General features: G+C 36.5%; 1 protein-coding gene across 8 annotated transcripts in view; it reads left to right on the top strand.

The window, feature by feature from the left end:
- LOC117405949 (protein furry homolog) overlaps positions 1–14,115 on the top strand; it is a 111,693-nt gene that overhangs the window by 73,240 nt on the left and 24,338 nt on the right. For all 8 annotated transcript variants that reach the window (XM_059030474.1, XM_059030475.1, XM_059030469.1 and 5 more), the window contains exons 24-39: positions 268–325; positions 479–570; positions 672–844; positions 1,371–1,531; positions 2,987–3,097; positions 3,841–3,995; positions 6,284–6,383; positions 6,705–6,876; positions 8,150–8,406; positions 9,227–9,373; positions 10,136–10,304; positions 10,568–10,658; positions 11,250–11,332; positions 12,040–12,190; positions 13,435–13,538; positions 13,737–13,922. In XM_059030474.1, coding sequence (XP_058886457.1) covers positions 268–325; positions 479–570; positions 672–844; positions 1,371–1,531; positions 2,987–3,097; positions 3,841–3,995; positions 6,284–6,383; positions 6,705–6,876; positions 8,150–8,406; positions 9,227–9,373; positions 10,136–10,304; positions 10,568–10,658; positions 11,250–11,332; positions 12,040–12,190; positions 13,435–13,538; positions 13,737–13,922 — 2,210 coding nt within the window. The remainder of the gene's footprint in view (positions 1–267; positions 326–478; positions 571–671; positions 845–1,370; positions 1,532–2,986; positions 3,098–3,840; positions 3,996–6,283; positions 6,384–6,704; positions 6,877–8,149; positions 8,407–9,226; positions 9,374–10,135; positions 10,305–10,567; positions 10,659–11,249; positions 11,333–12,039; positions 12,191–13,434; positions 13,539–13,736; positions 13,923–14,115) is intronic.

The following is a 14,115-nucleotide window of genomic DNA, read 5'->3' on the forward strand; positions in this document are numbered from 1 at the left end:
GCAAAGCCTATACTTTAGACACTTATTAACAGCTGTTTTTGTCTTCGTCCATATCGATATGTAATTGGTCGTGGCATATTTGACCTCAGGCTCCATTGACATCAGTGCAGCTGTCCTTTAGTCTGCCTATTGTAAATAATTCCTTTATAAAAATATTATTATTATTATTCCTTTATTTCTTTGTAAAAAATATTGTATTTCTCCTGCACCCCTGTAAAGGAAATGACTGTTATACCTTATTAAACGTCACATATTCTGTTCCTAAAGGGAACTGGTGGAAGAGCTTCATCCCTTAATGAAAGAAGCTTTGGAAAGGAGACCAGAGGTAAGTGTTTTTTTATTTCTTTTTTTAAGTTGACTCACTCGTTGTAAGGTGGCCCTTTACCACGGAAAAATATATTCTATGTTTAAAAATATTTGATGATAATCTTATGAAGTGTTTGTCTATCTTGTAAATCTTCTTCTCTTCCTTAAACAGAACAAGAAACGACGTGAGCGAAGAGATTTGCTTAGACTACAGCTGCTGAGGATTTTTGAACTACTTGCTGATGCTGGAGTTATAAGTGACAAGTAGGCTGATTGACTTTTTTTACATTAAACTTCCATTTGACGAAAAGTAGATAGCATGAAGGTAATTCATGTGTTTCTTTTTGTTTTTTCGTTGCTTTTAGTACCAATGGGGCTCTGGAGCGTGATACCCTTGCCCTGGGCGCTCTGTTTCTGGAGTATGTGGACCTCACTCGGATGCTGCTCGAAGCAGAAAATGACAAAGATGTTGAAATTCTGAAGGATATCCGGGCACATTTTAGTGCTATGGTGGCCAATCTGATACAGTGTGTTCCAGGTAGAAAAAAATCACAATTACTTCAAGCATCGTACCTTTGTACACAATACAGAAATCAAATTGATAACTATTTGCAGATATTTTGGTTTGCTGTGAGGTACTACAGCTGCAGGATACTGAACTGGTCCAGGCTGATATGGTATGATTCAGTTTGCAATAAGGACCGTATAAATAATTTAGTTCTTTCTCAGTTTAATGAGTGGGTTGGTATACGCTGACAATCATATATACTGTACATTGAGACAGTGACATTAGAGAGAGACTGTATTCAAAATTAAATAGGGTGAAAATGAAATCCAATACATGATTCATGACAAAGGCTTATAGCATATCTATTTTCAGACATCCTGTACCTGGTGATGAATGTGTAATGATTCATGGAGTTGACTGATTAATTCCCCTCATAAAACATGTTCCTTGCTGATCACAGTACAGTGTTTCCCCTCAAGCTATTTTTCTTGGCTGTTGGATCTTTCTTCTCATTAGTAAGACAGTGACTGATACCTCACTGTCTTTCTCTCCGCAGTCCATCATCGGAGGTTCCTTTTCCCGCAACAGAGCCTCAGGCACCACCTGTTCATCTTATTCAGCCAGTGGGCCGGCCCATTCAGTGTTATGTTTACACCTCTGGATCGTTACAGTGACAGAAACCATCAGATCACCAGATACCAGTACTGTGCCCTAAAGGTAAATCATTATTCCCCTGCACTTCGCCTGCCTGTGGCTGCATCACCCCGAGTTATGAAGTTTTGCAAGTGTATACAAATGACACATTTTTCTTTGTTTTACCTCTAAACAGGAAAGACCACTTTTTACATCCAAGAGGGGAACTCAGTATCTTATTTTCAAGATGTGGCTTAGTGCAATAAAATAACAATGAATAACTGTCTGGTACTTATCTGGCACAGGTGTTTTTAGAGGAAGTAAGCTACTAAAGAACACTGTGGAAAATGACTGTTATTATTATCATCCCCTGTTCCCCTGTGTCCAGTCAGCCATCAAATATTGGCAAATCCCATTAATGTGTATTGAAGAGCAGTCACACACAATATAACTTAAGGCTGTATTTTTTTTGACGGTTATCACGTATTTCATGCTTTCCGTGAAATGTCCCCATTGCTGTCTAATATATAGTTTCCATTTCTGAAAGAAGTGTAAGTATACATATTTTGTATCACTTAAAAATAAATACAGCAAACGCTTGCTTTATTGACACACTACCTGTTTACACTGGCACCTGGCAGCCGGTTAACGTTGCAGTTCCAGGAAATGATTGAACACACTGCTTAAAGAAAGATGCACAATGACTTTAAAATGTCTTCAACGAAAAACACACCATCTGCATCGGAAATATTGCTGCTAAAGATCGCTCTGTCCAGAATAAAAATGTATTACATGTGTTTATGTTTTTATTTTGTTTGATAATTTACTGATGGTGAAAATAGAATGTCTTTAAAAGGTGGACATAAAAAAACGAAATATTCTGCAATTTAGCATTTACTGTTTTTCAAGTAAGCATTTAAATATTTAGGAACATTTGTTGTATAATAACTCTAGAGAAAATAATCAATTTGGAATGTGACAAAGCTTTTTTTCTGATTTTAATAAATGTTTGTTTGTGAAATATCTTAAGATACTTATTTTTAGACTGTGAAATAAGCAATTAAAAAAAAAAAACAGTCCTAAATATAACTGGTAACCTGTATCATTCTTACAGCAACACTGGATTCGCACATAATTATGACAAGGCTGATAAAAAAAGAAATGTGTGGTGCTGTTCTCCTTTATTGAACTGATTCCAGTTTTGGCCGTTGCACACATGTCATCTATGTCACTTTTCCATGAACACTAGATGCATGCTGACAGTAGTTTGAGGCTGTGCTTATTTTAATACTTGAAGCATCTGTTACTGTCTTTAAAGTTAACAGTATTGAAATGTATATGTATATAAAAACAGGAACAGTGCAGTCATTGTTTCTGTCTTTTGTCTTTTAGTTTTATGGCACATAAAGTATTGACTTTACTTATTTATTTGATTGATATTTATTTAACTGAGTTGTCATTGAATTGTCATTGAAGCATTTTTCCTTTTATTTTCTCTTGTTTAGCTTTTTGCAGTTCATAGTTTCTGTTTATTTCCAGGCCATGTCGGCAGTTCTGTGCTGTGGACCTGTGTTTGACAACGTTGGCCTCTCCCCGGATGGCTATCTGTACAAGTGGCTGGATAATATTTTAGCATGTCAGGATTTACGGGTATGCATGATTTATTACTAGATATAAATTACCAAATATTTGTTCTGTATTATTATTTTTTTGTTATACACAACTTTGGTTTAACAACTTTTACCAATGGCAAAAATATATTTGTTTTACCAAATGTTTACCTATTTATTTAGTATATCACTGTAGTTAATGTAAAGGCTTGTTCACATGTACCACAACTCAGCAAGACAAGCTATCCTTAATAATAACAACTGTCTCTGCACTCCTAGCTATGCTGGGCTCAAGGCCATAAATAATCAATAATTACATGAATTACCTCACTGAACTAATTTGACAAGTCTTAATTCTAGCTGCAGTGTCATGTATCAGCTCTGTAGTCTATTTAGTGAAATATCTGAAAGGCCTACAAACAATGAGTTTCACTAATCATGTGAGCAGAAGCATGAATCAGTGTTTCAACATCGTGACAGCATTGGCTTCAAAAGGACACTTTAGAACCTCTCATTCCAATATCAGGTAAACTCTTGGTAAACATTCTTTTAACTAGTTTTGATTTCTAGTGCTTGTTTTTTATTCCTCAGGGAAAGTGTAATTGTGAGTGACTGTGTTTGGGGTTGGGTTTGTTACTGAAAAAAACAAAACTTAATTAATTTTCCATACTATGTGAACTATAGATGTAGTGACACCAGTAGGTAGGTATTGTTTGAGTATCATGCACTGACAAAGGTGATTATTTTCCATTTTTTTCTGCATATTTAAATGTTCCTATCTAGGTTCATCAGCTCGGATGTGAAGTAGTCATCCTCCTGTTAGAGTTAAACCCGGATCAGGTGAACCTTTTCAATTGGGCTGTGGATCGGTGCTTCACTGGGTCCTACCAACTAGCGTCTGGCTGTTTCAAAGCTATCGCCACAGTCTGTGGAAGCAGGTAATGACTTGAACAGTCTAGATCAGGGGTGGCCAAACTTCCGGACCCTACGAGCCGCATACCAAAATTTCCATATGGTCGAGAGCAAGACATTTTAAATACTAACATTGTTGTGCAGTATAGTAGTTGTTATGGCAGCAAAATACACAAGAACAAGGGATAGAACATTGCAGAGCCTACAGTTTCTGTGTAATTTGTATTGTACTTTAAATCTACAGTGTATTAAACTTTAAATGTAACACTATGGTGTTTTTCCATTTCTCTTTATACTGTATGTGTTACACACATTAAATAAAGTATATGACAAGCTCTACCCTTGAAGATCAAAATGCTAGGTTTAAATATATATATATATATATATATTTATTTTTTGTTTTTGACTGCTGCGTGTATTAAATACTTTTGAGAGCTTTGTGGATGACAAATGCACTGTATTTATTTTGAAAGGGATTACAGTATGCTCATGACGAGGCTTAAGAAATGTAAATATAATAATTTTAGACCTGCAATATAACATTTAAACATGCATTCTCTTATCTAGTAACAACACTCCAATTTTATAAAAAGATTCATTCATTCTGAATAAGGGCATTTGGCACGAGCGATATTCCATGCCATACAAAACTCGCTTGAGTCGTTACATCAGCTGCTTTACTGAACTCCGAAAGGAGCATCTGCCTGATCCAGAAGGATATTCAGATTAAAATGTTTGTGATTTGTTTCATAATGACGTTTGAGGTTGCTCGTCTTGTACAGACTAGAGTGTGTACGATTTGTTGCAGATGAGACACAGGTTTACCACAGTTTTCAGTGAAAGCAAACTCTTTCTCCCAGTCTGGTTTAAAGCCTCATACATTCATTTATTACTCATGGATGGTTTGCTCAATGCCATTGTCTCCGCGAAATGAACGAGCATTTAATTCAAAAATATGAAAATAACTTTCAACTGCACATCCGGCTTTCACTCGGTGATCGAAATACGCATGCGCCAGCAAGTGGTGTCGCAAGTCAACGTGACGAATGTCCTTGGGGTGAACATGCAGGCTCAAAGAAACGAGAGAGAACGAGAGAGAAGAAAGAATAATTAACACAAATTTTTGTTTATTATTCTTTCTTCAGTTCATTTGAGCTTTAAAGTGTGTGTCACCCAGCATTTCACCAGGAGCCGCACTTGAACTGCCCGGGAGACGCATGCGGCTCGCGAGCTGCGGTTTGGCCACCTCTGGTCTAGGTGTTGCCTGTGGTACTGGGAACATTTCTGCACTCTCATCTCTGGTGCCTGTCATATTTTCAGCTTCTGTCATTTCTCAGAATTTCTGAACATTTACTTCAATAATGGTGCATGCACTACCCATTATAACTTGAATGTTACTCAAACACAGTTTGCACATTTATACCTTAAATATATAAAACCTTTCTTGGAAAAAAAAGCTGTGGGGCAGAATTTAATTACAATACTGGATATTATTCACTGAACTGTTTTGGACAGTTGGCTACATTTATATAATATCAAACTAATTTACTCATTTACTTAAAATATGTCCCATTATATTGAATACAGGTGAATAGCTATTTTAAAATGTGAATAGACTTTAATGCTTACTGTTGTCATGTGCCACAAAAAAACAAAAGCATATATTATAAAATATTATGCAAATAAGAAAACTGTCTTCAAACCAGTATTTAAATTAACTGGAACATATTTTCAAAGAGTTTATTCCAGTGTTTAATGAATGCCTTTTTTTGAAAGAGTTAAAATACCTGTTCATTTTACAAAATTAAAACCAAACAACTTAGTTATATAATTAAAGTTCTCTTAAGCACTCACAAGTGTTTGCATTTAATTTTGTAACTTAAAAAATGTGTTTTTCCTCTTTCCAAAAATAGGAATTAACTAAATAATGGAGGAAATGATTTGAAAATAAGGCCCACTATCTTTTAATTGATTTGGATTTTTGTTGTTCATATCTGAAGACTGTTACAAAGACTTCAGAGCATTTTTCCTACATTAATCAGCTTATAGTGACAAGAAGGAATGGGTTATTCTTTAGAGTCTATATTTGAAATCATTGCTCATACTTGTTCACTGATATACACAAGTTTCTCTTCAACTATAGTCATTGGTATACAGCCAATACTTAAAAATATATATTACTCTAATCCCCCAAAGCTTTGAAAAATACTGTGTATCTTGGTCATAAAAATAGCTGCCTGATTTAAAAATGGATAGTTGTCTATTTTAATAATGAGAATTGTGTTTTGTTTTGTTTTCTTTGTCTTTTTTTCAGGAACTATCCATGTGATATAGTTACCTTGCTAAACTTAGTGCTGTTCAAATCATCTGACACCAACAGAGAAATTTATGAAATTGCAATGCAGCTTATGCAGGTATGTTAAAGTGAATTACTTCCCCCACAATACCTTGATACCTTGACAAAATATAATTCTCTGCCTACCGTTTAGACCACTTATATTTAGTCAGGATTAATGCACTGATTGCTAATATGATAGTATTTAAATCAACCTTCAATAATAACCATTGACAACTTTCTAAAGAAGGTGCAAATGCTATCGTGATATCTGATTTTGCTTATATAACACAGTTGTCATTTTAACATATTGAATTAATTGACTATTTAATTTTCCATCTAATAAAGAGTAGTACATGTTCACAAATACATGCTGTCCCTTTTTGTTTTATTTCAATAGATTCTTGAAGCAAAGCTCTTTGTATATTCTAAGAAGCTTGCGGAGCAGAAGCCTGGCAGTATACTGTATGGCACTCATGGCCCACTGCCACCTTTGTACAATGTGTCCCTGTCACAGCTTTCGAATGAGCTCGCCAGGATGTATCCTGAGCTCACCCTGCCACTCTTCTCAGGTACATATTTATACCACACTGAAGTGGATTAGCCAGCCTCATTCACAAAACCTCAGACAGTTAAGCCATCATTAATGAAAATGAATATCCCCTTGCATTCATCCCTGCAGCAATGCTTGCCAGTCTCTATTAATCATGCATGTATGTTCTCAATGCACAAACACACCTCCCACTAGAATGAGAAGGCTTGTTTCATTTATTCATTAATGGAGAACTGAAGAAAAATAAAACACCTTGCAAGAAACCTCCAAATCACCTACTGCCATTTTAGTACAACAACCTTTATCCTCTGCATTGAGGGGAATGTACAACATAAGAATCTGTTCATACACTTCTATACACATACATGTGTTCTGGTGTTGAGCATATAAACAGCCTTTTATTTACAAGCATAACAATTTGCATGAGAAATTGTGATCTAAGATTTTGATATTTATAATTTGAAACCCCTTCCTGTTTACCGTATCTGTCACTTGCACTGATTTGTCAAATCCGCTCTTTTTCTGTGAATTTGACAAATCAGTCAACTGGCCTCCCTCTCTGAGTCTGTAACATATACCTGTATAACTTGTACTGTAATCCTGTGTGCTTTCTCCCTATGTATACAAGCAGCCAATTGCTCACTGGGAGCTCAATGCAGCTCACCAGCTCTGCTGCTTGTTACCATGGTAATATCAAGGTCTAAATCAAGCCCCCAATTTCAGTATTTTATTGTGTTATATGTTCTCATGTGTTGCTACAACTGTTTATGTAAGGTGTGTGTATTGTTTTATTTTTTACATTTTGACCACTTTTTTAAACTTTTAAATTGCATTCCCTGCCTCAAGATGGCTTCCCATATACCTGCATGGACCTCTCAGAACTACATTTCCCATCATTCTCTTGCTCACTGGTAAATCCTCACTGGTACATTTTTTTTTGCTAAGAAATAAAAAAAAATCCATCTCAGTTACATATGTGAGTAGGAGGATGCAACACATGGGAACATGTAACACAATAAAATAAAAAAGGTCCTTATGTACCCTTTAAACATCAATGTCTGACACAGCGGCCATTACCTGCTAGATAATTGACCACTGCCAGTCAAAGGTGAGAGCACTTAATGAAACATCAAGGTAATGACTGCTGCGAAAGGTATTTTAGCTATTTATTGTGTAATATTTTTTTTAAATGGGCCCTTGGGTTATGTTTTGGACTGGCTCCTTGTTACATCAAGCACCACTGTAAACTCTTGTAAGCTTATTAACTTCTCATTATGTTTGTTTAAATTCAGAGGTCAGCCAGAGATTTCCCACCACCCACCCAAATGGGCGTCAGGTCATGCTCACCTACCTGTTACCATGGCTACACAACATTGAGCTGGTAGACAACGGCCTGCTCCCTCCTGTCTCCAGTCCCAGCACCCCTGAGGATGAAGCAAGAGATAAATGGGATAGCCTGGGCTGCACTCACCGGCTGAAGGGGAGTGGCTGGGGGTCACTGCAGGCCACATCGCTGGTCCTCAACAACCTCATGTTTATGACTGCCAAGGTACTTGATGGATTGTTTCAGACAAAGTACATTTTGTTATTGTAAATGTGGCTATTGTTATTTACACACTGCTTAAGGTCATTTCAGGCAACCAGAGCATGAAATGCCAGTGACTTATCACACTAAACCGCTGTGGATCATTTACCAACCTTGTAAATATTAAACTACAAAACAGTAAATGCGCAAAATAATTATACTGATAGACCTGTAATTATATCCATGTACAGTATATATGTTTTCAGCAAACAGAAGACAGTTCATCCAAATGTAAACAAAGGAATCACAGAAAGCAGCTTCTTGTTGTCTCACTCTTTTAGGCAAAATTATCCCCATGGCAACCAAGCAATAAATCCATGCAGCAGTGCAGTTTGTGAAAGTTCAGATATTTCAAATATTCACAACTGGTTGCTTCTTTGAAATATGATAAGGGACTTTGGACCCATACTTTCAAAGATTTATCTCCAGTCTTAAATTAACTCCTATTTCTTTGAAAGGATAAAAATCATGTAAATGTTACAAAATGAGAAACAAACAATGTGAGAGAGCTTAAAATAACATGGATTATATTACTTATTTGTTTGATTCTAGTTTAAAAAAAAAGCAGACATTTGACCTCTTTCAAAAAATATGAGTTAAATAAAGACCTATAGGCTTAGAAAATATGTCCCTTTGTCAGTTAATGTCTGTCTTTTTATATTGTTGTTAATCACAAAGTGTATTCTAAAATGTAAAATGTAAACTAAACGAAATGATTGAAGCACTCTGTAGGTGTCATTTGGTGTTGTTTTGTTGAGTTACAGTAAGTGTGCATATATTTCAGCACGGAGATGAGATGCCCGGGCCAGAGATGGAGAATGCTTGGAATGCCCTTGTAAGCAATGACAAGTGGAGCAACAACCTAAGAACTACACTGCAGTTCCTCATCAGTCTGTGCGGAGTGAGCAGTGACACCACCCTTCTGCCATATGTAAGTACTGGAAGAAAATCTTTATGCTCAGTGGCACACCAAAATACCATTACAGAAGAAGCATTCTCTGATAAAAACCCTTATACATGTTTACTGCAATATTATGTGGTAAAAGTGTAGAACATCAGGGTAAAAGCATTGTGATACAAAGCATGGTAAATCACAGATATGCTTTGTAAATTATTATACACACCATGGTTACTCATGGTTAACCATAGTAAATGCAAAGTATAAGCATGGGGAAAAGTTTGGAATATTACAGTGCAAATTTAAAGTGCATGAAACGTTCCTTTTGATTTGAACATGCAAGGTGCATTTAATTATTATTATTATTTTTTTTTTTTTAAACTGGCATCACATTTTTTTTGAACTGGCATCACTGATATTCTAATAGGACTGACAAAATCCATAAACTATAGAGAACTGGCACAGTCTACTGTTTATCTAAATAATTTTTACCCCCTCCTTCACAGATTGGGTTACGATAGGCCCAATTTGAAACCAAACACAAACCAATTTTTTAATTGAAAACAAAATCAATATAAAACTAGCAACAAACAAACTTTGCACCTGCTTGAAAATCAGTGTTTTCTGTGAATGTTCTGAACACTAACACAGTTTTTTTAGCATGTTAGTTCTACACCAAAAACACCAGTGATTTGATAGGAATAGTCCCATTTGTATTAGCCCTCTTTGAGTTGTTGTTGTTTTGACTTTTTTCCTTTCCAGTACCCAACCAACCTAGAATTGTTTTGATTTCAGATTAAAAAGGTTGTGATCTACCTGTGCCGTAATAACACCATTCAAACAATGGAGGAGCTGCTGTTTGAGCTGCAGCAGACAGACCCTGTGAACCCTGTGGTCCTGCACTGCGATAATCCACCTTTCTACAGATTTGCTGCAAGCAACAAGGCTTCAGCAGCTGCCTCTGGTAGGACAACTGCTCTCTGTTTATAGAATAATTGTATTTAGTCAACCAGGACTGTGAGACTACTGGCTTTGTGTAAAGGGAATATGGGCAAGACAACACAAATAGCATAAAGCGAACTACGATATCTGGGCATTATACATTATGTAAAATTGTATTTAAATCAGGTAAAGAAAAACACCTTAAAGAACCCGGTATTCAAGCCTGCAGATTTGATCTGGAGACACAGAGAGCTGGGAGTCAGATTTTTCTTTTTTTTTGTACAGGGACAACGTCCAGCAGTAACACTGTAGTAGCTGGCCAAGAAAGTTTCCCAGACACGGATGAAAGCAGATTAATGAGAGATTCTGATGAAAGGTTTGTATTATCTGTGAAGATAACCCCTTGATAGTCATTTTCAAAATCAGGATAGAAGCTTAAGATGTTTTCAAAGCACAGTGAACAAACTGGGTATCAAATAGACACTGGTCTAAAGAGTCGTTCGTGTCTTTAATGTAGCAGTGCGAGGAGCGTTACTACAGTATCCTCGAAAAACATTATATATCTCACACACTTCTTTCATCTATCTACAATGACATTTGTTTAAATTTACACTTTAAAAATACCCTGCTAGTTGACAGTTTCTGGCTGACAGTGTAGGACACTTGAACCAAATTATATTAGGTGAATAACTACTCGCATAGCATAGATGATTCCAGTCTCTTACAGTAATGTACATACAATATTTATCTGACTATTTCCGCCATCACCAGCATCTGTGATTTGCATGTCGTAGGGTATTTGCACTGATGTCACTGATTAGATATTGTGTAGAATTGCCTGGAATCGGCGGCCCTTCACTTGGAACACCTGCTCTCCCGTTTCCTATCTTGGAGCTTGTGCTTGCCCTGCTCAGGCTGATTGTAAGAGGTTCAATACATCACTGTTTGTTTATTTGTGTAATGTTAGGATCAGCAATGTGATCAGAGCGCACACCAGACTAGACTCAAGATACAGCAACAGCTCCGGTGGGTCTTACGACGATGACAAAAGTAAGATTTAAGTTTGGATGGTAAATATTTGATGTTTTACTTGTTCTTTTTGGACCTCAGTAGTGTCTATATACTTTTGCAGTATTTGTACAGCTAAGGAAGGGGAAATCAAACTCTTGTTTTGCAGTAGCAGCCACGCTCAAAGGTTAGCAATGCAAGGAATGTAACTAGCATAATGTTACATCTAGGTGGTGCCTTGACTGTTTGATAAAGCTTTCTGTTCTTGGCTATCGATGAATGAATGTGACTTATTTTAGGTATGTATGAGGTTATTAAGGTATTCAAGCTTTTTACTTTCTTAGATTGAACATTAAAGCTTGACACATCATTGAATAACCCACTTTTTACTGGTCCACATGCATCCTTTTATATTAATCAAATCTACATTGCAAGCTTATACTTAACTAAAAAGCCTGTCTCAGATTACATTCTGCAAACCTACATTTTTAACTGTGTAGGAAGAATCCACTAACTATTAGATACAGGTCTTTGTACATGGAGCTGTTTTCTTTCAAACATGCTTCATACCAATGGTATTCATTCTGGGACGGCTTGAATATTTCTTTTCAGACAAAATATGAATGTTGTTCAAAAATAGACAGCTGGCGATTTAAAAGGAGATGAAATATGGAGGTGCCTTCATTCAAGGAATGTTTCAAGCCTTAAACGGTTGATTAAACTTGTGCAATGATGTGCCTCACCTCCAGATGACCCTGCGCCTCCCTATAGTGGCTGGCTGATGAATGTTATGGAGACCAATCAGCCGCAGCCCCTGCCAATGCCTGTGAACGGAGGATGCTGGGCACCCCTAGTAGACTACCTCCCTGAGACCATCACTCCAAGGGGACCACTGCACAGGTTAGAGGAAATCCCAACATCTTACTGTATGTCTTGAAGTTTGTAAACTATTGAAACTTTACACCTGCACCCAACACCATGTTATTTTTCTGACTTGTTGCCAGCTTTGAATTGGGTAAAATGTGGACACCACTTTTCATTTCTGGTTTCATTTGGTGAATTCTGAGCTACTTTTGCATTGAAATAGTGGTCCCTATTTACAAAGCTCATGAGTTAAAGTTGCTAATTTTAACAACAAAGTTAAATGAATGTCAAACGTTTGTATGCATAAAAGCAGACTTTGAATAAGGCCCATTGTGTAAAATTAGATAAGCTAAACATATTAAAGAAAAGATGTGTTCCTCAGCCAACCAGATACAGTGAAATAGCCACTTTATCCATACTGGATACAGTGAAAGACAAAAAGCTGAATTCCATGACTGTCCAGTAAAAACCTTGACAGGTGGCAACCAGAGCGTATTCCAATACATCCAAAACCATTAAGCAAATTGTGCAAACAATCAGACCTTTTCAGTCACGTGAGTGCCAGGTAATATTTGAATGGTTTCTTATTTCTGACGAATAGGCATTAATAAAGACTCCTTTGTCTCATCCACCAAAATTGGAATACATTCCTTATTGTGCTGATTTTTTCTTAATTATTTGTAAAACATTTCTGTATGTTTACGTATTTATAGATTCCCATTTACAGCTCTAAAATATTTGCAATGCTTCTTGGATCCACATCATATCCTGACCATACCCGATCTCGCATATCTTTCTCCAAGTGCCTGAGGGTAAACTCCCTGGTAAACTGAATTAATCTAAAAAAGTTTATCTGACATTCCTGAGCTCTCTAGTTGAATAGTGTATATGTTTTTCTTTCAAAAGCCTGATTTTGCAAAGACAACTATGCAAGCATGATAATTTACAAAGGAATATGTCAAAGCATTGTCAATTTCATTTGTAAACACAGCATTACAATTAAAATTGTTCAAATTTAACATGGTAAACTTTTATAAGGACAACTTATCCTTCACAGTAGACCACATATCAAAAAAATAAGATGCTATTTAATAAAATACACTATATTATTGTCAGTCTCTGGTAGGGGTGGTTATTCAGGTCAGGGTTATTATGGTGTATTGATGGAGCTTTACTGGGGCATAGTTACATTTATATTTGCTAAACATGTTCATTTTATATAGACAGGATCCTGCATGTCTCTAAACAGAATTAAACTAAATCAAGCTTGTCTTTTCCAGGTGTAATATAGCCGTCATCTTCATGACCGAGTTGGTCGTTGATCACAGTGTCCGAGAAGACTGGGCTTTGCATCTGCCTTTGTTACTCCAAGCTCTGTTTTTGGGTATGTTCTGGTGCGTTTATTCATAAAACTGAGATAGTCCGAAAGACAAATCTGTAAAGGAATGATTAATTATTCTGGTAAGCATGCAATGTGTCCACTAACTCAGTACTGACTCCATCACAGGACATTTTTCAACTCAGTCTGCTTCTACATTAGATTGTGTTTCATTTTCCTTTTTTAAATCCCTTTTTCCCATAGGTCTTGATCATTACCGTCCAGAAGTGTTTGAGCACAGTAAACGACTGCTTCTTCATCTATTGATTGCGCTGTGCTGCAACAACAACTTCCAGGTCATAGCATCAGTGCTTCTTCTTACCAGAGAGATGAGTGAAAGCAAGACTCTGACAGTGAAGTCCAGCTACCAGCCAGAATACCTCTACACAGGTAACACTCTCTCTGCCACGCAACCCAGGGATTGACCATTAGGAAAGATGAATAAATGTGCATTGACTGATGCTCTTACATATATTGCCCATTGTACCCCATCCCTTGCATATTAAATAGCTTGGTATCCCTGAAAACAATTGTCTTGATGAACATTCAAAATAAAGTGTGGTGGTGCCAAAAATAGAATTAA

The sequence above is a fragment of the Acipenser ruthenus genome, chromosome 9, assembly GCF_902713425.1.
Source record: "Acipenser ruthenus chromosome 9, fAciRut3.2 maternal haplotype, whole genome shotgun sequence".
In the NCBI taxonomy this organism is placed as follows: domain Eukaryota; kingdom Metazoa; phylum Chordata; class Actinopteri; order Acipenseriformes; family Acipenseridae; genus Acipenser; species Acipenser ruthenus.